The sequence below is a fragment of the Sebastes umbrosus genome, chromosome 19 (assembly GCF_015220745.1).
Source record: "Sebastes umbrosus isolate fSebUmb1 chromosome 19, fSebUmb1.pri, whole genome shotgun sequence".
NCBI classification, from domain to species: Eukaryota; Metazoa; Chordata; class Actinopteri; order Perciformes; family Sebastidae; genus Sebastes; species Sebastes umbrosus.
The window spans coordinates 16,049,414-16,077,362 of NC_051287.1; the positions used below are offsets into that span (position 1 = coordinate 16,049,414).

General features: G+C 39.5%; 2 protein-coding genes across 2 annotated transcripts in view; one reads left to right on the forward strand and one right to left on the reverse strand.

Annotated features, from left to right (window-relative positions):
• Window positions 1–6,621, forward strand: part of LOC119478815 (thymic stromal cotransporter homolog) — a 10,194-nt gene extending 3,573 nt beyond the window's left edge. Inside the window, exons 2-7 of the mRNA XM_037753808.1 lie at window positions 1–66; window positions 753–968; window positions 1,344–1,515; window positions 4,414–4,497; window positions 5,027–5,183; window positions 5,887–6,621. The exon at window positions 1–66 is cut by the window's left edge and continues 105 nt beyond it. Coding sequence (XP_037609736.1) covers window positions 1–66; window positions 753–968; window positions 1,344–1,515; window positions 4,414–4,497; window positions 5,027–5,183; window positions 5,887–5,947 — 756 coding nt within the window. The 3' untranslated portion in view covers window positions 5,948–6,621. The remainder of the gene's footprint in view (window positions 67–752; window positions 969–1,343; window positions 1,516–4,413; window positions 4,498–5,026; window positions 5,184–5,886) is intronic.
• Window positions 6,622–8,172: 1,551 nt separating this feature from the next.
• On the reverse strand, window positions 8,173–27,924 carry snx30 (sorting nexin family member 30). Its single transcript, XM_037752800.1, has 9 exons — window positions 27,583–27,924; window positions 22,104–22,322; window positions 20,102–20,212; window positions 19,843–20,001; window positions 18,900–19,089; window positions 16,611–16,810; window positions 15,223–15,312; window positions 14,642–14,794; window positions 8,173–13,304 (listed from the first exon to the last, which is right to left on the reverse strand). The coding sequence occupies exons 1-9, from the start codon at window positions 27,721–27,723 to the stop codon at window positions 13,227–13,229; spliced, it is 1,341 nt and encodes a 446-aa protein (XP_037608728.1). The 5' UTR covers window positions 27,724–27,924; the 3' UTR covers window positions 8,173–13,226.
• Between the last annotated feature and the right edge of the window lie 25 nt (window positions 27,925–27,949).

Here is a 27,949-nt window from a genome sequence, read left to right on the forward strand (position 1 = left end):
ATCCTGCTCACTGTGAGCACGCTGCTCTACCTGCTCTGCATCATACACTCCATAGTCCTGCTGCAGGTCAGTGTGTGTGTGTGTGAAATATTATTATGTGTTGTCTCTTCTGTATGTTATGATATTTGCGTCTCTGTAAACTAAGGCCGCTGCACCATAGATTGGCCAGCATATTGGTATCTGGCAATAATTGTTCAAATGTTAGCTATATGTATATAAAGTATGCACCAGTAGTAAAAAAAAAAAAGACCAGATTTAGGTTTGATAATCAAATTATTTGGATAGACTACTCTTTCGTTTCCTGTTTGGAAAAGATTGCTATACACTACAATTCCACAATGTATTTGCAGCAGTTTTATTCTATCTAGCCAGAGTCTGAGAATTTCTTCACTGTTGTCACTCAACCAAAATAGAAATAGAAATGGATGACGCAGGTGCTGTTTACATCCGTGGCTCAAGCTAATCTCTACATCTAATTTCAAACACTTTATTATGAAGGCTGTTGTATATACTGTGGAACTGTAGAGTCACAAATAGAAAGGATACAGACAGCCAGCCACCGGAATAAACTCACTCTTGTAAACTGTGTATTTTAAATAATTTAGAACAAAAAACAATGTCATACTGTCAGAACCACATTTTCAGCTTTTTAAATCCCCAAATTGTATTAATTATTCACTTTACTACAACAGTTGAGAAGTATACAGCTCACGCAGATGTTAAATGTTTTTTTGTGTCCACCTTAATTAAAGGTGAAATTCGTATCCAGCAAAGAGACAGAGGACGACTCCCCCCTCCTTACTGATGCCACCAGTGAAGTTCCTGTAGAGGCTCCTGCTGGGAGAAACAGGGTGAACGTAGTTCTGCTGTTTGTATCTGCCATTCTGTATGGCTCTGCAGTGGGCGGAGCTGTAGAAATACTGTCCGTCTTTGTGCTGAAAGAGCCACTCAGCTGGAACGCCACTCAGGTGACATTTTGCCGTCTTTGTATGTTTGTGTTAGGTTTTGTATTTGGGATTTTGATGCATGAAAAATATATTATCAGGGATTTTACTGATTAAAAATGTATCCAATAAAATGATTAGACACATTTGCTGCTTTCACATTTTGAATAGACTGGACAATGGCAAATGATTAACCCTGAATTGTAAAATAAGTAGCTGCATACGGTAGATCCATATATACATTGTGTGTTTTTATGTACAGTATAGTGTATATCGATTTTATTTTGTCTCACTTATAATTTAATTTCTCTCACTGATGCACTTTCTCGTTTGCCGTACAATTACATCCTTGAACTTGTTTTTACTTTCTCTTCCTCTCTTTCTCCTCTGTTCCTCCAGGTGGGTTATGGGAACGCTGCAGGCTTCGTGATTTTCCTCACCAGTTTCCTCGGCGTCATGGTGTTTCGTCGCTGCTTCGGCGACGTGATGCTCATCCTGATCGGCATGCTATCGTTCGCCTCGGGAATTTTCTTCATGTCCTTCGTCACTACAACTACCATGTTCTACCTTGGTAAGCATCTTAAACTGAGGCACAGTTTGTGGTTGATCATGACTAATTGACATACTGTAACCCTCCCAAAAAACAAATTGTGCAAGTTGCAGTTCAGACCATGTTTTCTTCATGCAGTTTTATGTCTTACCCCCTGACAAGTTTTTTCACTTAAACAGAAACAAACTCATCAAATCATCTCCTCCTTAACATTTGTCTCATTATACAGTACAGTGTCACCAGGCTAAATGCTCTTAACTTAAATGTAATGAACCGGGTTACTCTGTCATCCATCCTAAGGTCAAAACCATTTAGTGGACAGAAATAGAACTACAAGTAACCATTCTTTTTACTATCAATTAATCTGTCAATCAAAATAGTGAAAAAAGCCCACCACACTTTCTCGGAGCTCGATGTGATGTCTTCAGTTAGGTTGTTTTGTTTGACTCTCAGTCCAAAACCCAAAGATAGTCAATTTACTATTATATAAAACAGAGAAAAGAAACAAATCTCTCCAAATTTGAGAAGCTGAAATCAGTATTTTTGCTTGATAATTGACTTAAACAATTTATAACCACCATTGGCAATTAATTGATAAATAGGGTTGTCATTTCAGCAAATTTTGTCCAGCACAAGTGAGAGGCTTAGATGTGTGTATCAAAAAAGATTCTCATGGAGCCATTTCTTTTCTCCAATATGGCAAACTTCTGTTGGAAGCAGAAACCCAGTAATTGTTTTTTTGCTGGCAGACAGCTCTGTCCCACTGACTAAAACAAGTCTTTGATCCAGCAGGAATAAGGAATGGAGCTGAGGAACTGAATTAATGTAATCTGTGTTAAATGTCAAGGCAGATCGAGGTTATCAACACAAATTATAAAAATAGAGGAACCTATATAAACTAATGAGGAACATAGAGTGAGAAGGAACCATATGAGTAGCATGTCATGAAAAATGTCACCAAAAATGTTATAGTACATCATAAAAAAGTCAAAGTATAGCATGCCATAAAAGTCAGAAAAATGTCGTAGTATAGTATGCCATAAAAATTTAATTAAAAAAAGTCATAATATACTGTGTCAAAAAAAGGAAAAGTAATAGTAGAGTCAAGTATGTCGAAAAAAGTCATAGTATAGTATGTCGAAAGAATAAAAGTCATAGTAGGTAGGATTTACTGTAAACCAGCTGAGTGCTGTGCCAGAAATACCCACCCAGTCTGCCAGTCGGTCTAGTAATATATTGTGGTCAACCGTGTCACATGCGGCACTGAGACCCAGTAAAACTGAAACTGAAATTCTACCACTGGCTGTGTTCAATCTGATGTCATTGAAGACCTTAACAAGAGCAGTCTCAGTGCTGTGGTGCGGTCAAAAACCTGACTGGAAGACAACAAAAGAGTTGTTTAGTGCCAGAAAGCTATGTAATTGTTGAAAAAACAGTTTTTTTTTCAATTATTTTAGCCAAGAATGGAAGATTTGATATCGGTCTGTAATTATTTACTATTGATGAGTCCAGATGATGGCAGTTTTCAGGGTGTGGGAAGACTCCTGAAACAAGAGATGCATTAACAATCTGTAAAAGCTCTGAGACCATACAATCTGATACGTTTTTGAAAAAGCCTGTTGGCAGAATGTCAAGGCAGCATGAGGAGGATTTTAGATGTTGTATAATTTCCTCCAGGTATGTCTGGTTTATTGGATACAACTGTGTCATGTTATTTGCAGCAGCTTTAAGTAGATGCAAGGGCAACACACATCCTGTGCCTGATAAGGAGGAAGTGACTGCTTGTCTGATTTCGTGATATATTTTTTTTTCTGATAAAAAGGATGCAAATTCATTACAGGCCCTGGTGGATAAAAGTTCAGAGGCTACTGACACAGGAGGGTTTGTTAGCATGTCGACAGTAGCAAACAGGGCACGTGTGTTATTGTTGTTTTTGGTGATGATGTCAGAGTAGAAGGACCGCCTTGCATTTCTCAGTTCTGAATTATAAATGCAAAGTCTCTCTTTATAGATGTCATAATGAACTTGTAGAGTTGTTTGCCTCCACTGGCGTTCAGCTTTTCAACACTCTCTTTTCTCATTTTTCATAACATAGTATGTTGAAAAAAAGTCATAGTATAGTATGTCGAAATAAACAAAAAAAAGTCATAGTAAAGTATGTCGAAAAAACATAAAATAAATGCTAGGATAATATGTATCAAAAAGTCATAATATAGTATTTAAAAAAAAATGTCATAGTACAGTTTGTAAAAAAAAAGTCGTAGAATAGTATGACTGTTTTTCGACATACTATACATAGTATCGACATACTGTACTATGACATGTTTTATTTTTTACTACATACTGTACTAAACTATGACTTTAATTTTTTTACCACATACTATACTAAGACTTTGTTTTCAACATACTATACTTTGACTTTTTTTCGACATACTATACTATGACTTTTTAAACTTTTTTCGACATACTATACTATGACTTTTTTTTTCAACATACTATGCTATGACTTTTTTTCGACATATGGTACTATGACTCGTTTTATTTTTTACCCCATACTGTACCATGACTTTTTAGTTTCTTTTTTTCGACATGCTATTCTGACTTTTTTTGACATATTCTGACTTTTTTTTTTCCGAAATACTATACTATGACTTTTTTTCAACATATTATACTATGCCTTTTTTATGACTTTTTTTCCGACATACTTTACCGAGTTGTTTTTTTTCGACATACTCTGACTTTTTTTTCGACACACTATACTATGACTTTTTTTTTTATTGCAAAAAACTGATTGTTTAGATGACGTGGGTAAGATGAGACAAAGAGAGAAAACAATAGCTGGCTGTGGTGAGTGCAAATGGACATTGTGGAGGTATCGAATGGATATACACTAATAAATCCATTTTCATTTCTCCGCAGCTCGCTCACTCAACCTGTTTGCTCTCATTCCGATGACTACCATCAGATCTCTGCTCTCACAGCAGGTTCCAGCATCCTTATGTGGTGAGTGGTATAGTATGTAGACAAACCTGTATGTGTGTGTGTGTGTGTGTGTAGGTTTGTGAAAGCACAACAGATGACTAATAATAACAGTAGAGATAATTGAACAGTGAAAAGAATTAAATACACAGCAGAGTTATGCACATGCTACTAATGGTTACGGCTACTAAAATCAACATATTGATTTGACTATTAAAGTAAGAAATATGGAGGGCACTTGGGACAGCACATGTACGGCTTTACAACTTGAAGTTGCAATTCAAAGCTGCTGTTAACAGTTTTAAATCATTACAGGGTCAGTCCACCTTAATTCCAAAAGAGATGTTTCCGTTCAATTCAATGTAATGCTTTTCAATGAACTTGAAATTAAATTCACCGCAAATCAAACTTAATTTTTTTTCTGCAAAAAATGCTTTTATCATCCAAAAATTATGAATTATTCATTTTTAAGGAGATATCTGTGAGATTGGCTTATAAGAAAATGTATGTTTCCTCTGAACCATATTGACCTATCTGTACTCCGTCCCATCAGGCACCATTCTCACCTCCCTGCAGTTGTCTCTGAAGTTGGCCGGGCTGGCGCACGTCCCTGCCTTTACTAAGATCTATCAGGCAACCCTGGACTGGTTCCCAGGCTTCATCTTCATGCTCGCTAGCATCATTACAGTACTGGGAATGATACCCATCAGGTAGGATATGGATGATATATACTTTTGCTGGCAGTGATAACAACTGGTCTATTCCTACAAGGGCTCAATATTTGTTTAGTGCTTGTATTTACTTTTCAACCAAATTAATTTGGGGGTGTTTTCTGAATATTTTTAAAAGGTATAAAAATGAGATTAGTCTAATACAAAAAAATCGGGGTGAAAATCAACATTTAAGAACACTATTTACAATTAGTTATTATTAATATTAGTAGTAGTAATCATGTATTTTGTCCATTTCTTTTTTAACTTAATTTTACTTACATTTTTTGGGGAGGGAAATACACACTGACTTTCCTGCCAAAAGTTAGAAAAGAAGGTTGATACCACTCCCATATATGACTGTGTTATTTAACCTCCTTCACAACAAGCTAGTAGGACATGGTTGGTACCAATGGATTCCTTAGGTTTTCTCGTTTCATATTTCACTCTACCTTTAAAACTGAGCCCGCAACAGCCTCCGAAAGATCAATTGCATTAATGCATTAAAGAAATTAGTGGCGTTAACGCATTGCATTATTATCGCGTTAACTTTGACAGCCCTTTAAATGATCTATTGTCTCTACATGGTCTATGTCTGGTGTTGGAATGATGTACAACCATGAATGAAAAACTGACTTAAAAAACACTCACCACCTCATTTTCTCATCAGTATCTATATTTCCTCTCTCCCCCCCCCCCCCAGCATCGTCGGCTGCAGATCACGTCAGAGGCGACCGTATGACAGGGTTCGAGTGGAAGAATGATGGCACCGCCATCACCGCCAGCAGTGAGCGTTGGTACGAGGCGTACAGAACCTGAGCCATGAAATGGGCAAAAAGGAGAACGGTGCTCTAATCTCTCCATCTCTAACCCTAACATGTTGAAACTTGCACTGCAAGAGAGCAGTTACCACAGGCTTTGGCTGTCATAGGAGGAACAGACAGCAGGTTTGACAAAACGTTTTAAATGATTGAACTATTGACAGAGATACATTTGTTCAAATCAAAGTCATGTCCTCAACAACACACCCAAGGAGATCTCACTATAATTGTGTGAATGCTGTTTCAGCAAGTCAGAGTTGTGTGCTTACAGTCCCGTCGCAGTCTGTATGCACTTGCTACCGGTACTTTTATGTATGCTGTAGGTGATTATAAGGTATGAAAGTAAGCCTGCTTACTGCTTTGAATTAGTCTATGTTGCAGCTGAAAGAATAGGGCTAAAATTGTCAAGTATCTTCTATTCTATAAGAATACATCTAAGCAACACATTGGTTACGTACAAAAAGATACCCTGGGTATGTTGAACTTGCTTATTAGTACAGGCCTTTGCACTGTGTCCTCCTACAATTGCTGAATTGTAGATTCATTAAGTGGATGGTTTACAGACCTGGTACTCTTCCAGCTGTTTATTAATTTACAAGCAGACTTAATGCTTTTAGTTTGTATATTCCCAGTAGTTGTGACACATCAGCACTTTAAAAATTAATGAATTAACATTCAGTTGAGCAACAACTCAGAACTATTGAGTCATTTGACGTCGTCACGCGGCGACTGTCTTCCTCAATAGAAATGCTTTGCAGATTAAAATAAAGATGTACGTACTTTAGTAACTAAAGTAAATACTATTAGTATACCTATAGTATTTTGATGATTTACTGATTTGTAAACCTGCAGGTTAGGAAAGGCTGACAGGATAAATGAAAAGTTATATAAAAATTACATTATTTGACATTGGTGTTAGGACTTCTTATGTCGTTATGTACAGTGGTTTGATATTTTGACTTATTTTTTTAATTTTATCTTGTGTGATTTAGTTTGATTGACAGCCATATTGCCTTTGCACGGAATTATCTGCATATTTTCTTAAAAAATATGCAGATAATTCGAAAAAGGTTTATCAAATACAGTTAGATATAATAATTAATTTACATCTACAGTATTTATGTATAGTATTTTATTCATTGCTGTCAATGAGTTTATATGAAGGTGTTGACACCTAAGGTAAAGTTTATGTTGGTGTAAGGGTTAAAACAAAATGTTAAATATTTGCAGTGATGAACCATAAACTGCACATTTTGGAAAAAGTATATTTTTGTATATTTTTTTAATAAACATTCCTCAGGTATGTTATTAATTTGATTTTGTTTTTAAGAAAATTAACTGGATGCAATGTATTATGAAATTCACTTTAATTCTGTCAATTAAAGTATTAAGAACATTTCAAATGTATTTTTTTTAATTTGATATATATAACCTTTAAAATGCAATACAATACAACATAATTGACGGTCAATTAATATACTCCTTGACAATACACTATTATTTGGAACAAACCATTTTTTAGTTGCAAGGGGATGTTTTGTTATTAACATAGTTGACTGATATGATTTAGCCTAAATGTGAAACTCAATTTTAAAATGTATTTATTTATTTTTATTAAGTATTTAGAATTTAATAATAATAGACAGATAATGCTAACTTGAGTTATTCTGAGCCCAAGACCCACTCAATTGCAAAAATTGTCATTTTAGTAACATCGTGCAATTTCAGATTTCAAATGAAACAGTGTGCGCAAAATGTCTGATTTTATATTAATCAGTAAAATTTGATAATTTTGAAGAAAAAAGTTTAAAAAATATTATCAATGGACAATGAAATGTACCCCCAATTAGAGAATGACTCAAGTGTTAACCATAAAAGAGACAAAAACTCAGACAGTTAAACAAGGAGGAGGTGCAGAAATCTAGTTTTAGTTTTAAAAGTAAAATTACAGATTTGAAAAAATACTCAAAGAAGTACAAGTATACAAAAAAAACGACTTTGTTACTGTTACAAGTGTAATTTGTTTCTTCCAAACCTGCCCTCCGGTTACCTGTCAGGTAAACACTGTTAGCTCTGTCAGCACTGTTGCCGTGCAGAACGCTGCTCGCAGAGTTCAACCTGGTTGAACGATAAAACGAAGAAAAAGAAATCAGACCTGAGCAGACAAGTATCAAACGCATTCGCTCTTTTTATTATTGGTCCAATATATCCAAAAAAATCATTTGAGGTAAAGATAAATTGCATCAAAACGACATCAATATACAAGCTTATTTATAATTACAACATGATGTTATTAACATCCAAATGTACAATAAGGACTGAACGTAAACAGTACACACTGGGGAAATAAAAAAAGACTGAAGCTAGATTCACACGTGCATGAGTCGTCTGACTTTTAACCTTTCACGCAGATTTGATTGATCGGGTTTTATCCTGCGCTGCAAATCAGACTCTCTCATCACGTGTGAATCTAAGACAGGAGGAATAAGACGGGGACATTTGGCTTAGAAACATCGGATTTGTACATGAAAGAAAAACAATAATTGATACTCTCCCTTCTTTACCGGCTTGTACAGTGGCAGCTATCATCGTCCCTGTTTGGATATTTAACCTGAATCAGCTTTGCAGACGATGCCTTTCTTAGCATTGCAGAACCGAGCCGACATCAGACTATTAATTGTCATTTTTGGCAACTGAAAGAAAGCTAATTTAGTTTAATTTCTTTTGACATATCTGCCGGGGGGTTGGAGCTACATATATAGTGCAAAAATAAATCAGCAGGCACACAGTATAAGATGGGGATTTTACAATGGCTATTAGTAAGAAGAAGTTAATTTATCGGAGAACTATTGTTGGGGTTCCAATAAGCATCAAAAATAAAAAATAAAATGTTTCGTTCCTCATTTTTTTGGTACAAATCTCCAAAATCCTGTCTACAATGTGTCATTGTAATCTTCACATACTCATTGGAAACCCAAAAATGATCACCTGCTTCTTTTCTACAAAAATAGACTCAGCTGTACCATATAATTCAGCTGTACATTGGGGTATGTTGGATATACAGTATATTGCCATTAGAGCAAAAAGAAACTTCAAATCAAAGTCTGAATGATCCCAAAACAATCATCTCCACCAGAAAGCAGGAAAGTCTACAGATGCACCGATGCCTCTTTTTTTTTTAAATCACTGATTCACAGCTGTAAACAAACAGATACCGATCTGATCAGGAAAATAATACACAACGAAAAAGGAAAGAGGGATCAGAGACACTTTTTATGTCCCCTTTTATCATATTTTCTACATTCCCCATTCCTTTGCTCTTCATCGAGTCAATATATTAAAATGTATTTGGGTTGCATTGAACACTAGCGACAAGCTGAAATGTGGAAATTAAGCCACCTAGCTGTCTTATTTCTCATGGTGTTCCAGAGTGCAATGCGCTAATATGAAAACAGAGTTCAAAATGTAAAACTTTACAATCTGGTTTAAAGGTGCCTAGTGGAGTTTTTTTTTTGTAAACAAACAAACTTATGTTCACATTCAGTATTTCTTAGCATAAACGTTGTGCCTTTCTTTGAAATATAAACACAAAAACACACTGCTCCATAGTGCTACTAGTAGTCAAAAACTCTACCGGGTGCTCTCAGATTGTGGGGTTTGGATAAAGGTTTGGATTAATTGTGTTTGCCTGTTCATATAAGTTGTGACAATTAACATAAAAAGGATGGAAAATATAGAAAATACGAATAAATTATAGTGGAACTGTTCTTTTAAAGCAGTAGTTTGGGGGAAATTGAGGTCTTCTTCTACAGTTTATGTGAGAGAAACAGATGGTACAGAAGCTTTGTTTTGATTTCTGAACTCTTCTGGCTCTTGGTGGTGGATTTTAAAGGGATAGTTCGGGTGTTTTGAAGTGAGGTTTTATGAGGTATTTATCCATGGTAGATGTATTACTTACAGTAGATGACGTTCGGCGTGCCCCCAGCTTAGAGAAACAGGAGTACCGACACCGAAGCAAAGCAATACAGAGGTGGGGACGGCCCCGTCCACAGCACTGTATTGCTTTGCGCCGGCGCTAATGTCTGTTTCTCGATGCTGGGGGGCACACTGACCGTTATCTACCGTAGCTAATACACCTACTATGGATAACTCCCTCATAAAACCCCACTTCAAAACACCCAAACTATTCCTTTCATATTTTGAAACAAATACTGTAATTTAGCATCAGTGCATCCGTATTACTGCCCCGCTGTGGCTGCCTCGACACTGGACCAACGTGAACTCAGAAAGCGTCTCTCCAGCTTACCGGCTGCATTCCAAATTCCTAAATAAAACTTGTCTTTGTGTGTCACCTCGCTGACTTCTGCTAGTAAGCAGAAACAGCAGAGTAGCTGCGTCGAGCTTTTAAAAGCTCGAGAGGAAAACATGAAGGACAAGTATTATAAAGACCAGTTTACAAGCAGCCAGTTACTTCTCATCGCTGTCTTAGCACTTGCGTTTGGCTACACTGAGGGCGGGCTCAGTAATGTGACATTAGCCTATAAAAACAGGGCAAGGGCCATTCAAAGACAATCTGACTAAAGCACATTTAAAAGAAACTAAAACACAGGAGCCTCTAAGAGCACACTGAAAATCAAATCAGCACCTTATTTCAGAAATAAATGAAATTACGCTAAAGAAACTCTTTATCAAAAAGAAATTATTATCACATTTGTTTTGAAAACTAACATCTTTTTAGTGCAAAAGAAATGAACAAAAGTTAAAATCAGTCTTTGTAAATGTGGTTCTGGGAGGATGTCTGCCCTGGTCATCATTTATGCTGAGTGTAATGAGCTAGCAATACGGCTTAGGACGGAGAAAAAAAAAAAAAAAAAGGAAATTCATATTAGCCAGGATATTAGGAAACTCAGCACGCTGCACGCTCTCCTCTGTGGTCAAAAAACCTCAGAAATCACAAAATAAAGCAGGTTCAGCAAAAGGTTACGCATTGACGTATAACAGAATCTCTCAGAAGGGATTTTTTCCTTTAAGGCATCAGCAACATTTTGAGCCAAAACAAGTGTGACGCAAAAATGCCGTTGGTCGTACGTGCTACTGCGTCTGAAATGGGGAAAAAAAATGTTTCCCATGAGTCACAGCTGAGTAGAAGAGGTGACGTTGTCAGACTGCTCAGTCAGACGGTTCAACGGAACTGAATTGCAAAAGAAATCCACATTATTGTGTCATTAGGACAAACTATAGCTTTTAAAGTAAAGGGTGCTCTGAGCTGAAGAGCTTTCACAAAACTCCTTTGAGCGTTGGTTTATCCAATTCTTCAAGTGTTTACATGACACGGCAGAGATTTCCCAGAAGCCCTCAGTGCTCTTTTTTCCTCTGAAGGCCAGCGGCATCAACATGTTTAAGAAATTCACAAATCCGAACCTGAACAGAAAGTTCACCTATCGGCTCTAAACTCTGAAATCTTTTCTTTTTGACTCTAAAAAGTCCTACAAAAAATAAGAAATAGATTAAATTACACCTTCAATTCCCTCTGTGTGCTTTTCTTCCTGCCTGATGCGCCATTTAGCATCCTCAGCTGAGTCAAAGCCTTTGCTTGAAGCAGAAAAGGTGAAATCCCTACAGCAGGTATACATGGCAATGACAAAAAAGAAAAGAAAAACGTGATAAAGAGAAACCAACAGAAGTAGCACACCTCCAGTTTCAGAAGAAGGAAAACTATTATCATCTCGACCACCAGGTGGTGCTGCTACACTGCACTCAAAACACAAATGTATGACCAAATCTGCTGTGCATCTACGCTTAAAAACACAAAATGACCACTTCCCTGATAAAGCTCAACACTTGTGTCATCATTGTTAAATGCGGCTTTGCTTCATGTCGATATATCTGTAAGAATGTGGATCAAAAATACATATTTTGAAAAAACGATCAGTGGCTTTTAGGCCCCGTTCAGACCTGGTATTAACATGCGTCCTGAGTGATCGGACCACATTCGGAGGTGGCTTTTAGCAGTGTATACATGAATGTGTCCTGGGTCTCTGCGTTCCTCATGAATGCCTCGCGGCATGGCAACGGCTTTTGTGCTCTACTGTATTTGGTCGGTGCAACTGTATTTTATTAAAATATATTGTATCTATAGGCTACATAATCTAAAGACTATCAGACTAAGCACAGGAAGTGCATTATTATCATACTGTCGGAGATGTGTCAGTGTTTTTGCCTGGTAGAGGCAGCAGGTGCCTGGCGTACGGAGGTCCCCAAGGACCGCTGATACAATAACCTATATTTTGACGTTAATAAAATGTACCCAAATTCAAGAATATGTAGGATATTACTACTGATATTCCTGTAATATTACGTCACAACGTCTGCTGTATTAGCAATGCGTTTTGCATATAGAGACGGGAAGTGAGATCCGATCACAAGTGGTCACTCAGGACGCATGTGGAGACGCGTTCGAATACCAGGTTTGAACAGACGTAGTTAGTGCTGTCCACTTGTGATCGGATCACTCAGTGCGCATGTTATTGCCAGGTCTGAACAGGGCCTTACTGACGTCTCATTTTGACATCTGTTGCCACACCTCCTGCTTTTTCTCCGTCCGTGCGTTAGATGTTGGATTTACAGCCAATACGATGGGAGAGAATTTCTTGAGTCTTGTTTCAGTGTTATATTTTCAGAGGCTTTTACAATCTGACAAGAAAAAAAAAAAATCTTGGGGAAGCTCTGAATACTTCTACGTACTTCATACTTCATGCCCACGCAACATATCATGATCTTATCTGCAGGGCTGAAGAGTTATCCTTCACATTTGGCTCAATGTGAACACAGAGAGAACAGACAGAAAACATGCCTCTCTGAGACCGCGGTTAAATAAACACAAGTAGCATTGGCAACCGACTGTTAATTGTAAATATGAAGTAGAAAAAGTCAATAAGAACAACGACAAAAAAAGAACAGAGGAAAATGTCTGTACATAGTAGGTCTCTCCTTTTTCCCAGCTGTCCTTGAATGTACCGGTCGTTACCTCCTTTCACAGGTCAAATCTCTGAGAGAGGACTCCCCCTCCGTACAATCATCTCAGTTCACAGGAGAACGGGGGCAAAGTCCAGCAGTTCAAACCTGCTGCCCGGTTGGTCCTTTTCCTTGGCATGAGAGAGTGTTATACAGAGAGAGAGAGAGAGAGAGAGAGATAGATAGATAGATAGGGGGCAGAGAGGTTTCAGTTCGTCTCGCTCGTTTTGTCCTCAGTCTGTTTGTCCTGGAGGAGAGTTATGAGTGACTCCCACGCTGCCTGGCACTGCAGAGGGTGGAGACGGATGGAGACGGTCGACGGAGGGGAAAAATGAGGTGGAAGGGAAAGAGAGAGAGACAGATGGAGATGCATTGATACAAGATAAATATTTAACCTGTGGCAGCTTTGTGTAAATACAATATTTATCTGTTTTTTTCAAGGTGTTTCAAGGTCGCTAGTTCGATCCCGTTCGGACTGGGAGATAAATGTGCAATCCAAACACATGCTGTAGTATGTCAAATGCAGTACGCAAAAAATACCAGTATGTTCTACTACACCCAGTCGCATTTTGCAGTATGCAAGCCAGCATGCTTTTCTGGCTGTTCTGATCCACAATCCTAAAATGCTAACGAGGAAATGAGTTAGTATTTTAGCACTTCCGGTTCCCTCATCTGGAAGTCAATGGGTTTTCTGAATGGGTTTTTTAGTTAGATGCCTGAAATAAGGTCTGTGGTTAACACAAGCTGAAGAGATTTTAACGTTTTGTTCTACGACATAAAATACATCAATAAATACCCTACTCGTGAATTTTAAAGCCTTTATGTGTCTAAAAAAAAGGCGGTTGCTAACAAGTGGCTAAATGAGACTACTGAACGTCAACACGCCTTTATTTTTCTAATAGAAAATTCCCGTTGGCTTTTTGTCGAGTGAAAAATACGTCAGTCCCGGGGCACTCTATATGAGCAAGAGGGTCAAAGTTCAAGGCGCAATGTTATGACAAAGTAGTATGACCTCGCTGTATGCATACTGCAAGCAACAGTACGTACGTTGTAAGGGCAGCTGCAGTACATACTAAAAGTAAAAAGAAAAAGTATGCGATTTGGAATGTAGCCTGGAAAATTTGCCATTGCTCCTCCTTCCCTGCCACCATCTAGCTGCCCTTGAGCAAAACATTTAACTGTGTATTGCTTCAGCAGATCAAGACTGTGTTTGTACTGAGCAACTTCCAGGTGTGAATGTGTGACATTTCTGCTAAAGAGCCTTCATGTTCAGTGAATCTAACCCGGATGAGTAAAGGTCAACAGCTGACAGCTCTTTTCAGCTCAGCTAGCTCAGTTTACTAAACACACTGGATCAGGGATATCCAACCTTTTTTTCCTATGAGAGCTAATTTGACAAAATGAAAATAGCCTTGAGCTACTAATAGCACCGATTTGTGCATCGCCAATAGCAGACATCATTTCTGTCTTACTTTTATGGTCCTTTAACAATGTTTCAGCCACCGCAGTCATCGCCTCTCTTACGATCCCTGCCATAGGCGCAGCAGGGCTTTAATCTCCCTCAGAGATTTAAAGTTCAGTGTTTTAAAGTCATACCATAGTGCTTTACAGCAGCCTGCGTACCTTTTCATAGTGGTTGATGTTTTGGTCAGCCATGCCGGTGAGAAGCTGCTTGAAGTCTTGTCTCTTGTTGCTCTGCCAGCGCTCCCAGTCCGCCTTCAGGTCAGCGTTGAAACACTCCACTTTGTCCTGGCATTTCTCTACCTCCACTGGCATCTACGGCGAGACAGAGAAAAACTACAGCTACAGGGGAGCTCAGGGTACTCATGATACAAGACTACAGGTTGCAGGGGTCCGGGTTGGTGCGGGAGTTTTGGATGGGAAGGTTGTATTAGAGACGAAATGGCAGAAGACTTTTACCAATACTCTCTCTTAAATCCTGAGAATCTTTCTTTGTGGAGTTTGTATAGTGTATGGACAAAAAAAATATGGGCTTTATTATGAAGAGATTATTCACCCCTTATTTCCATTTTCCAGTTTAACTCATTGTTGGTCTGTAAAATCATCACAGAGAGTAATACTGAGAAGTGAACTTTGGTAAACTACAGACACTCCCAGAAGTGGCAACAGTGAACACAGCAGTTTTAAGGTCTCCGTGTGTGAAAGGAGCTTCCGACTCAGACGAGAGGAAGGAGGAGGCTTACCGGCGTTCTGTCCTCCTGTTTGCGCAATACGGCTGCTTCTAGTCGTCCCTCGTACTCCGCCTGGCTCTGGTCTCGCTTCCTCAAAACATTCTGTAATCAATTAGAAAAGATGACATTTACTGATACTGTAATATTTCTGAGAGAGACAACATGTGAATACTATTACACACAAAGAGAGAAATGCTGATTCAAGAGCCCGGTGAGTGCAGGATGTGAATAGTATTTCAGATGCCACTTCCTCTATTCAGGGGAAAGATGACTCAGCAGAAAGAAAGCCAGTCTGTAACTAGGTCGCAAATCCATAATACATACACTTAGTATGTAATATGTTCACACTGCAAAATTAAGTACTGTATACTCAAACCAGAGAGCGTGCATACTAAATTTCTTAGTGTGCTGTTGATGCACACTTTTCTCCGGCAAAGGAAATGGAGGAGCTGCTCACAGCTGGAAAAAAATAAAACAAATTGTGGGTGCGTGTGTGAAACAGCTCAGAAAGATTTTTGAAAACAAATAAACAAAAAAACAAAAACATTTTGCACCACGGTCTATTTGTTAGTGACATTCTAAAGTCACAGTTTGATTGACGTCCGCTGTCCGCTTGTGTCATTTCCTGTTAGTATAAAGTAAAAAGTATGTTGTTGTTTTTGTACGACCGTGATTCCAAAAAAGTCGGGATGCTGTGTGAAACATAAACAAAACAGAATGTGATCATTTTCTAGTCCTTTATGATATATATTCAACTGAAAACAGTAAATAAAGACAAGATATTTAATGTTCAAACTGATTCGTTGATCACCTTTTCTTTTAACAACACTACCGAGAACACTAATTGTTGAAGTTTTGAAAACGAAATTCTTTCCTGCTGGATTCTTGCTTGTCCCAACTTTTTTGAAAAACTTGTTGCTGGCATCAAATTCAGAATAAGCCCATATTTACATAAATCAATGAAGTTGATAAGTTAAAACATTTACTATATTGTCTTTGTGCTGTTTTCAATTGAATATATGTCAAAAAGGATTCGAAAATGATACATTTTACACAGCGTGTCAACTCTTTGGGAATCAGGGTTGTATACAGTATACTATGATGATTAGCACATACTGTAGAGAAGTAGTGTGTGGTATTGAGTGTGTGTGGCAAGATAAAGGATCTACTCTGATTTTTTTTTTTTTATTATGAATTAAATTAAATAAGATTTTCTATATTTTTTTATAATGAAAGTCTATGGGGGTTGTGGTTAATTGGGCCGCAGGGGATTTTTTTGTTGTTGCAATACCGCGGTCTAATTAACAACAAGGCTGACTCGCTGTACCGTATCCAGCTCTCTTAGACAATCAAAACAAAACAAAATAAATGTCCTGTACGACATCCCTCATCCCTCTCACCTTCATGGACTCTATGTAGAGGACGTACTCTCTGAGTACGGGCAGGAAGTCCTGGCTCATGGTCTCGCCCTGGTCCTCCAGCGCTCCGCAGCACGTCGTCACGCAGCCGGCCACGCCCTCCAGGGGGCGCCGCAGCTCCTCCTCCGACGCAACCCAGCTGGAGTACACGGTGCCGTACTCACGCAGCTCTGTTAGGTACTCTAGTTGGGGTGAAAGGAAAAAAAAAAAAGAGGTGGTTAGACGGGCAAACAAGAAATAAGAGTTATGGTATTCTTTCCTTTGTACAATCCAATTTCTGATACCTTTTTTCATACTTCATAATGAGCTGTGGATACCCTGCGCCTAGATTTGAGCAGCTTATACTCTGTAACACTGCTGTACTGGAAAAAACACTCTTTCCTCACAGGCGATACGGAGAGACTGGCACGTTCAATTGCAAAATCTATATTTGTAAATTACACATGAGAGAGGGTTGATGGCTAAACGCCGGGCTGCTGAGTCAAGCATGCATGGCATTTGCTTATTTCACACTCCGTGTCAGCTCGTAGGCCTTCGTTATCTACAGTTCCCTGAGTTTTCCATCTTATCTCCTCCAGTATGGAAACAAGGACGTTTCGTTGGCTCTGCAGATTTTTAGGCCACGGACTGCAACACATCGAGCAGATGGTGACGACGAGCATTTCGCACGGCAGATGTCAGGTATTTACAGGATCACTTGTCATGCATGAGTTAGGCCTGCACTTATCAACCGTGCACCCTCTCTAGGCCAAAGGTCTGTGGGTTTTACCCCCGACCAAACAACTACAGCGCTGAATCAATACTGCAGATAAATTCACAACAAGCTAGTGTCAGCCACCCGGCTAAAGAATGCACAGTTGCATGACAGAAGCTAACCACAAGCACAATGTAACTTGGTACATAAATAGCTGCCAGTAAGTAGGTCTACTGAGAGAAGAAGTAGACTATAAGGGGTACTACTTGCGGCCGTGTTGCAAGCAGCACACACCACAGTTTCAGTTTGCTTCCTAAAATATATGTTTTAACTGTGAAGAAGCGGCTTCAGCTCTCTAGCCAGAATGTGCTCGTTACGTCCCAGAGCTTCTACAGTATGTGAAGTTTAGCCACAATAAGGCTCTGTGTAAAGGATAATAGAATTGGTAAATGGAAGATCAAAGTTTTGTTCTAGTTTTAACTGATCCATTTATTGATTGCTTTACGTTGCTCGTTTATACAGCCTTTTTTAGTACTATTTTAATGGAATCATTTTCTCATTTGTTAAGTATTTTATCAATCCTTCTCTTTATTGCCAAATTATAATCAATCAATAAACTGGTTTATAACTATTTGCAAGCCTGCTGGGTCCTCTATCTATCTAACTAAAGGAAAGAACCTGCCTGAATATCAAGAATCGCTAATCCGATCTACGTCACACTTGACGGGTGTATTGCCAGGGACCCAAGTGCCGAATGTGGTGCAATTATACCAGATGGTGGCGCTATAACAATGAACTTTACGTTTTGGCCTGTAATTTATGAACGCTCAGAAACTTGCCCATTTGCGTCTATATTGATTTTCCATCATTTTGAAATGTGTCCGAATCAGATTTTTTGCTACTCCTCAAACAAATTGTAAGCAATCGTCACACAATTTGGTACAGAACATCTCTGAACCAAGCCGGAAAAAGTGACGTTTTTGGATTGTTAATGTTCCGTACAGTTTTGCTGTAGCTGGCCCTCGAAATTAGCTCAAATGCTGTGGGCAGGGCTTAAATTACAAACAAAAATGTCATATCTCCTTTGTGCTATTGTGACCATATTTGGTGGACATGTGTAGATATGATGTCTGAGTGACCATGGTAAATTTGGTGCCATTTGGCCAATAGGTGGCGCTGTAGCAGCATCATCTTACTATAAAGGAAGGAATCTCTGTCTGTCCGTCTGTTTGTTTGTCTGTGTATATATGACTGCCCTTTGCAAATCACGAGAACCATTCATCCAATCAACTTCACACTTGTTGGGTACAAACAGCCATACCGTCGTCCTTGTTAACGCTGCAAGCAGCACTTCAGGGGGCCAAGCAATTGACCCGTTCCGGACAGGCACGCTCCGACATGGCACAGTACTAGTAAAATTTAAAGGTTTTATTGGAACTTGTTTCATATTATAACCCTCTCTCTCTCCTCTTGTTTACTATTGGTCTCTACGCTAACAACCGTAACCCAAACGAAAGGAAGAAGATTCATCAACCTCCAGGTAAATACAGGTTATTTCATCATCATTGGTCTGATACCTGACTGCTCTTTGATGATCCTCTGAGCGATGCGGTCGATGGTTCCCAGTTTCTGGTTGAAGGTGTCCAGGTATTCTCCCATGGCGCAGAACTCGGCCGGCCGCGCCCGCAACTTGTAGCCTCCGGCCACGTGCTTCACGGACTCGCCCACCTTGGTCAGCAGGGCCAGACCCTGGCGCTTGTTCAGGTCCTGCAGACACATACATTACTTAGGCGTGAAGCAACAAATGTGTTAGCAATAAAACTCGTGAATAAACAGTTTTTTGCATGTACCTAGTGCAACTTAAACACAAATATTACCTAATTTATATTCATGTTTTGTGATCCATGATTAAATATTCAATCATAAGTAATAATCTAATCCATAGATGTTAATAATCCATTATTTTCCTGTAACGTGCTGCAATGGTCACATGCATGTTTAAAAAGAAGCCCACTGCTACTTTTGTTGTTTTATTACCTTTAGTGTTTTATCACGCATTTTACATTGTAGGTTTTTATATTGTTCTAGTGTGCTTATGCTCCACTTTCTTTGTCTGAGCCCAATTATCTTACTGCTGCAACAACCTCATTTCCCCACAGGGATCAATAAAGTCTTGTCTTGTGTCTCAGCTACTTAGAGACAAAATTTGTGACTGATGGCAGATCTGGATAAAAAACACACACACGCACGAGGAAGCAGAGGCTCGGATGTTTACTGAAAGATCACTGCTGAGATTACGTTGGGTTTTTTTTTATAAGCATAATAACACACAATATGACAAGGTGCTGCTGTATAAAATGAATTACATAAAAGCATGTGACAGGAAAAAATCACTGACTGGCTGACCTGAACTGGCTGACCTGAATTTGTTGGTGTGTTAACCATGGTGAGAAATCAGTAGTTCTTTTCTTGTCCCTACAAAATCAAATAGTGAACTTCCCAACCCTCGTGTTGTCTCACCTTGGCAGTTAGGAAAGCGTTTAGATGTGGGTTGAAAGAGAGGACGGGGTGGTCGGCGATTCGCTTCAGGAACTTGTCCAGAGCCTTCATCCTTGTCTCCACAAACTCCTCCGAAAAACGATCGACCACGCCCTTCATCACGAACTTCTCTGGCAACGGCTAGAGAGATGGAGAGAGATTAAAGCAGAGACTGTAAATTAAAGTGTTTCTCTCAATGGAAAGCAGGACGGTAGGTCGCGTTATGGCTCATGTGACCTACAGGGATGAGGTGGGTCGGCTGGCTGTCCTCCAACTTGATCCTCAGCCAGTCAAAGTCCTGGTAGCGCCGCCGCACACTGTACTCTGGTAGGTCAAACTCTACCCGTGATGTCTGAAGAAAAAACACACACATTTGCTGTGTTACTTGGGAGGATACAGTATAGAAATTACCTTTTAAAAGACAGTAGTACATTAGCACACAACCTACATCTCAGCCCATTTAGGATTACTGTACATGCTTGTTGACTATGAAATATAGCTGACAGTGCACACACAAACACACGCTCTCTCTCTCTCTCTCTCTCTCTCTCTCTCACAATATAGTGTTAAAAAGACAGCCCCCACATGCTCTCAATTAACACTTTGTGTTCATAGTGGGCTGTGATATTTGTCTACGGCCTCTGAGCCTAAGCACCACAGTGCACATAGCAACTGTCGTCATGACGCCACCCGGCGGCTCCTGGCAGTGTCTCCCTCTGAATCCGTTTCTTTCATTACACGATGGAAAGGCCTCCAAAAAGCTACGATTCCCCGCTGAAGGTCAGAGCAAATTAAGTTCTGTCAGGCCGAGTGGTGGCTCTGAGATGTGCTGCTCCGTTTGCTGGCAGACAGATGTGAACGATTGGAACAGAGGAGCCACCTTGTAAACATAAGTTACTGAATACATCTACCCTCTGGAATATAAATCTTTTATGGGAAGGCTGAGGGAAGTGATTTCCTAACTAGAGTCCTGTCTGTTCCATCACCCCTCGGGATACATTCTTTGCCCGAAGGTGCGCGATATATTGGCATGTCTGTAGTTTGAAACTGCTGCCTCTGCTATTACTTTCCATTCCTGTAGGTAGCACGTTAGCATTGTGTAGAACTGGCCAGACAAGGACTGAACAGCTCCCCCATTGTAGAGAATCTGCGGCCTGCTTAAAGGGATAGTTTTGGTGTTTTGAAGTGGGGTTGTATAAGGTACTTATCCATAGTCAGTGTATTACCTATAGTAGAAGACGGTCATGTCGGCACGCCCCTAATTTGGAGAAGCAGACAGGTGTTATCACACGGAACGTGCAATGTACTGGCGTGGACGAGGTTGCAACAAAACTGATTTTAGACACCTAAAAGAAAGACCCACCTATACAAAAAAAATCAATATCAGTTTAAGCGTACAGTACATTTAGAATATTTCCACCTATTTACCTTGCCTTCAGACAGCTATACAGTCGGTTTATTCCAACGGAAACTGAAGCTGTTATCTATGCTCTCGTCAAAGCAACCAGACTCCAATGAAAAAAACTGTAATTTTACCTCTCAGAAAACAGGAGTTACAGGTTTTTTTTCAATGGAGTCTGGTGGCTTTGGCGAGAGCATAGATGGATACAACGGCTTCAGATCTCCGTCTGAAAGGGCTGTCTAACGGCAAGGTAAACAGGTGAAAATATTCTAATTATAGCGTACACTTTAACTGATATTGATTCTTTTAGGTGGCTAAAATAAGTTTTGTTGCCAGCCCGGTCCACAGCAGTACGTTGCTTTGGTTCTGTTTCTCCAAACTGGGTGCGTGCCGACTGCCATCTACTGTAGGTCATACACTGACTGTGGATAAGTACCACATAAAACCCCACTTCAAACCACCCAAACTATCCCTTTAACATTATAGCACAGCATTTTACAACTACTGTCTGGGTTTTTAAGAGTCAGTCATCTGCTGAGAAGCTGACGGAGTACAAGCAGACACGATGCTGAGGAACATATAATATGAAAACTTAAAAAACGTTACTGTTCATCAGCCAGCTAATAGCACTTGGATATCAAACTTGCCTTGAACACACCATCAAGGAGAGTTTTTTAAAACAATAATGAAACGCAACAAAACATGACATTGAGTATAAATGATTGGTAGGTGAGCTAAAGCATGGTGAACAACTACGATGACCCCATTAGATAGAACAGCCCCTCATGTCCAAAGTAAATCAGGTAGACTAGTGTTACCATGACACCAGCCAATAGCAGACCTTGGTGGAGACTCTGTAGGTGATGTAGGTCTCCATGGTGGACACGTGCTTCTTTGGGTCGTCGACTGTGACAAAGAGGTCACGGGTTTCTGCGGCGTCTGCGTAGGGGTCCCGCACATCTGCTTCCAGGTCGTCGTCCAGCTGCAGCCTGTTGAATAGCGAGGACGTGGAGGCGGGACTCGACGTCTCGACCGGCGTACCGTTGGTCAGCCCCGCTTCCTGCGTGGACAGAGACAACGGTGACATCAGATTTCAGATGCTGCAATGTGGAAAGGCTGGAAAACAAAGAGCTGATGGATTGATGCTGACGGTGATGCAGTTGTTTCTCGCTGTCAATGGGGCTCTTGTTGATGCTGCTGCTGCGTGCACACCCTACATCATCTGACACTACTCCTGCCTCTCTAATTGAATGATGGATGAGAGGAGAGAAATGGAGCATTTTTTGGAATGGGGACACATTTCCACCAGGCTTGATACAAAAAAATCCAACTGTGGGAAAACAATGGCTCGTTATATCATCTCTGGGTTGACGAAAATCTTCTTTTTTTTTCATTTTATTATATTTTTTAGTGTGTGTTGTTTGATTTTGCCATTAACAGAGTTTTATTTTATAAAGACATAGGTTTTCCTGTGAAGTGAAACAGGCGTTCGGTGCATTAAAGGACCAGTGTGTAACATTTCGGGGGATCTATTAGCTGAAATGGAATATAATATTCATAACTATGTTTTCATTAGCGTATAATCACCTGAAACTAAGAATCGTTGTGTTTTCGTTAGCTTAGAATGAGTCCTTCATATCTACATAGGGAACAGGTCCTCTTCACAGAGTCCGCCATGTTTCTACAGTAGCCCAGAACGGACTAACCAAACATTGGCTCTCTGCCCTTCGTGTAAATTACGTTAACTGAAGGCCACCGTAGTTCTCCGACATGCTTGTTAAACTGCCGTCTGACTTCCGTTGCTCCTAAAGTAGTGTTATTATGGTAAGGATGGCCTCTGAGCGAGGCGAACGGCGTTACCACGGTTTTGCACTCTGAGTCTCACGTTACCGTGGTCTTGGAAAGGGAGGAGTGAGTGAAGGGGTACTCACTTGGTTGCAATCTGCAACCACACCACTGGATGCCACCAAATCCTACACACTGTACCTTTAATTAACACAATCAACATCTGGTTCTACAAAACAGATCTGACAAATATAACTGTCAAACTGATGCATAACCATTCACAGAATATTTTCGAAGATGACACTCTTCCACAGGTACGTTAGTGTAAAATACGTGCTGTCAGACTTGTTTGAACACTTTCAATTTGTCACTGTTTTTGATAGACAGCAGCAAACAACAATTTCCCTCCACAGGCTCCATCCAAACACAGCAAGAGTGCTCAAAATAAGCTATAAAAAGCAAATAGCTGGACAAAAGTGGAGGCTGTGGAAAGTGGCTCTCCTTTAAAATGAACCTGTGTAGTCGAGAGGATATAAAAAAAACACATTTCTACAATGGATTAATATATTACTACACATCTAGAGGGGACTCTGAAGATCTCGTTTGGCAAACAGCAGGGACTGCAGGCAACAGAATGTTGAATGTAAACATAGACTAAAGTGCAAACACTGCAACAGGAAGGTAAGCAAAACACTGAGGCAGCAGGACCGCATCATCAAAACTGGCTCTGAAAATAAAACCAGGCTAACCGAATCTCTCGCTACAACCACCTGTACAGCCACATTTGATTTGATCTGCAACCCGAGACGACCCGTCACCAGTCCTCTGCGGGCCACATCTTGCCTCACACGAGGAAGGAACTACTTTTTTTTGCAGGTTAAGGTGCAAGTGAGAAAAGCTGCTAATGTTCAACCTTAATCACTTTTTCTGACACACACTTTTTCCTGAAGTGGGCATGATGTGTGCAACTTTGCAATTCCCGCAGTGTCGAGAAAAGTGCAACCCTCTCCGCCTCTCACTCCTACACACACTCCACACGCTGACCACATACATACATATATTTTCTTCACACCACTCTCTCTCTCTGCTACTGTATATCCACACAGACAGGCTGCTGACGCTGTAATTGCACTTTTTTTTTTACACTGTGGTGCTAACCTGCACTGGTAATCACAGTTCAGATAATTGCATTGCGTTGCATCATTACACCACTGTGAATGAACAACCAGGCCGCCGCACCACAGCCACGCTCATACAGACAGTGAGGTAGAATCTGAAAATATTATACTAGGAGAGGAACCAGATCTGTTTTAAATCATAGCAGAGCTGGGAGATGTATGAATGTATTAATGAATCTTGTGAATACGGGAATGGATATAATGTGGAGCTTAAATGTTGCATTTTAGAGCTTTAAGGTTATTTAAAATGTTCTAAATATATTGGACAGTTTTAGCTTGTACACGGTTGGTCATCATATCCACATTACTATCTTTATAGGCCTTATTCAAAGCAGACATTTGGCTTTGTCAGAGTGGGAAAAGCACAGGTGTTAGTAGTAACATTAACCATGGCTCAGTTCCAGTGTGAAAGTGAGCCAGCATGCACAATACCAGGACCTGAAACCGAGGCTAAAAGGAACTCAGCCATTATTCATTTTTACCATTTACACCTCTGCTTTTTTCTACTGTGACATGTCAAAAATATCTCCAGTGAAAGGGGCCTATTAAATGACGCCAACCTCTGCTTCAGGATATCATTAAATATTGCATGCAAACGCCATGTCGCTATATTATTGATATTGTGAGACTGAGTCAAAAGTGAACGAGAAATGAACTGCAAATTGCAGATTTAAAAAAAAAAAAAGGTCTGAACACAAATTCCTGTTCGCGTTCACAGGTTAATGTAGGTCAGTGACATACATTAACCTGACCTGACATGATTTGGTTGTTTAACATTGCATGTACTATGTTCAATAAAGTACTGCTATTTTTTTTTTTCCACATGGAGGAAGTAAATAAAAAAGAAAAGAAAGAGAGAGAGAAAAACAAACAATGACACAGCTAGATTTTTGCTATAAAAAATGTTCAGAGCTTTAAACGTCTTATGGAAGGTATTATAAGAAATATTGCTTGGATAAATATATATAAAATTGACAAAAACAACAACTGACGATACTCAGAGTTGCACATTCGTCCACCAAGGCGACACAATACTCAATAATAAGAAATGTTTATTAATGTTAAATCTGGATTTGCATAAAAAAAAATCACTAAATCACAGACAATCATGGGATATATATGCAATATGTGTCTAGTTCATTAACAAAAAAGAGTTACAAATTTTAAGAAATCCTCCAAAAAAAACTGATCCAGCCAAAAGAGAATCCCTTGTTCCCAGGCCCGTCATCCAACTTCCCATCAACTTTTATTGAAGTGTGTTGACAGATTGTTTGAATATGCTGCTAACAGACTGGGACCCATTACCTCCTTGGGTCGTGGGCGTAAACAGAGGAACTCTTACAGGGCTTCACATTTTTAATTAGTGTGGAGGTTCTTTTTGCCTCTGGTTGGCTCTGCTGGGTATTCAGAAATGAAAAAAAAATAATGTAACCTTGTTGGAAGGACATATCACAGCATCTCCTATTGGCAATAATTAACTGCAAAATCAAAGTGGTTGCTAAGCTTGTCACTCCGAAGTAAAACAACAGCAGAGAGAATAAAGGCTTTGTGATTTGTTTGCTCGGTCCGTCCTTGTTTACACAGCACACTTAGGCTGATAATGATGTCAGGCCCCTCTCTACAAAGTGGAATGAGAGATATCTGTTTTCTAACCAAAGTAATGCAACACGTGTAAACACATAATCCAATTTAAAAAGGTCTTAAAGGTCCCATATCATGCTCATTTTCAGGTTCATACTTGTATTTTGTGTTTCGAATAGAACAGGTTTACATGCTGCAATGTTAAAAAAAACAATTTTATTTTCCTTGTACTGTCTGTCTGAATATACCTGTAATAACTCTCCATCTGAAACGCTCCGTTTTAGTGCGTTTCAACGGAATTGCAATGGAATTGCGTAGCTAGGCAACAGTTTGGGTCCATGTTTACTTCCTGTCAGCTGATGTTATGAACATACACTGCAACAGGAAATAAACTGGGACACATTTAGAATGTTTACATTTAAAACCGCGTAATGGGCTAAATATTGTATATTTGTGACATCACAAATGGACAGAAATCCTAACGGCTTGTTTCAAACGCACAATTTCTGAATACGAGCTGTGTGTATTTCTCCGTATATTGAGCGCTTTGATAGTTTAACAGTATTTATATAGCACTTAAACCTACTTTATAATGAAAAAGACCTGAAAATCTCACTTTTTTACAATATGGGACCTTTAACACATTACTCATAGTAACCTTTTATATCTCTGTGTATGTGTGTGTTTGTCTCTCTCTCTCTCTCTCTCTATATATATATATATATATATAAATTAATGTTTGTATTAAATCTGTTTTGGTAAGAAATATTTAAGTTTATAGAAGACATTTTCAAAAAACCTCTGTATTTAAAAGCAGAGCATATCATACTCGGGGAAACCTCCAACTGGTCTCGGTAAAGATGAACGTTACTTATTTAGAATACTCAGAATCACAGCACTGAAGCAAATAACAAAAGGGTGGAATAAAACTAAACCCCCAGATTTAATAAAATGGAAAAGTGTAATTCAAAAAGTAAAAGTTATGGAAAAGGGAACTCACAAAATAAGTAATATGGAGGATGTTTTTGAGAAGAGATGGAGTCTAACAGAAGGAAAAATATAGTTACATGGGTTAATACACATGCACATATACATGTGTTTGGAGGTGACCTGACCTTAAGGAGGATGCATGTGTGTGCCTATGTAAATGATACTACTATATATTTAACTTAATTTATTTGTTGATTTAATTTATTATTACTCTCGTATTTTTGTATTATTATTGTTTTGTTTTTTTTGTTTGGTTTTTTTAACTATTGTTTCTTTTTGTCATTATTATTATTGTTATTTCTTTTCTTGGTTTTGTTTCGGTTCTGAATGTTGAAGATGTTTTCTCTCGTGTACTTGATGGATTTGTCTGTAAGCTCATCGACTTAAAAGTTGGTTTAAAGATTTAAAACAGTGGATTGCATATGAAAACAGCCTTGAAAAAATAAAGTATAAAAAAAAATATGTTTGTTGTGTCAATAAAACAGACAAATAAATAAAAAAACAATATATTGCAATATCAAAGGATAAATGTAAAAAACAACAACAAAAAAACAAAACAAATCCCCAGCTGTCTCAGATACAGCCTAGCTAATAGGACGCTGTTAAACTTATATCTAGTTTGTCCTACTGTACTTAGTAGGATGGGTTTAGAGAGCAAACTGTGGAGTCACTGCCAGCCTGAAAACATGATAGTGTCTACTCTGTAGTTTGGTTAGCCGTGCTCTCTCCATCCCCCTGGTTGTCTACGGTGCAGCCGCCAGCCCCAGCGGACCCTACTGAACCTACCTTGTCCTCTCCGACGCTGCCGGTGCCGGAGACGGAGCCGGAGCCCGAGAGCGGCTCCTCGGCGGCGGACAGCGGGTGGAGGATCTCCGCGATGGGCTTCATCCCCGAGCTGGCCAGGCCTTTCGGAGCGCCGACACTCATCCTGCTGGAGGCGGGAAGACGTGGCCGGGTAACGGGGAGAGGAGGAGGGGGTAACGACGGCTGCCCGGTTCTCCGGTTCTAGTTCTAGTGTAGACTAGAGGAAGGTGTTTTCTGTTCCTCCGTTAGGTCTCTTCAGATGAGATGGTTGGTCACTATCTGTCAGCTGACTTCTACTGCGCAGCTCCGGAAGTTAAACTCTACACGAACCCGGATGTAAACATATGAA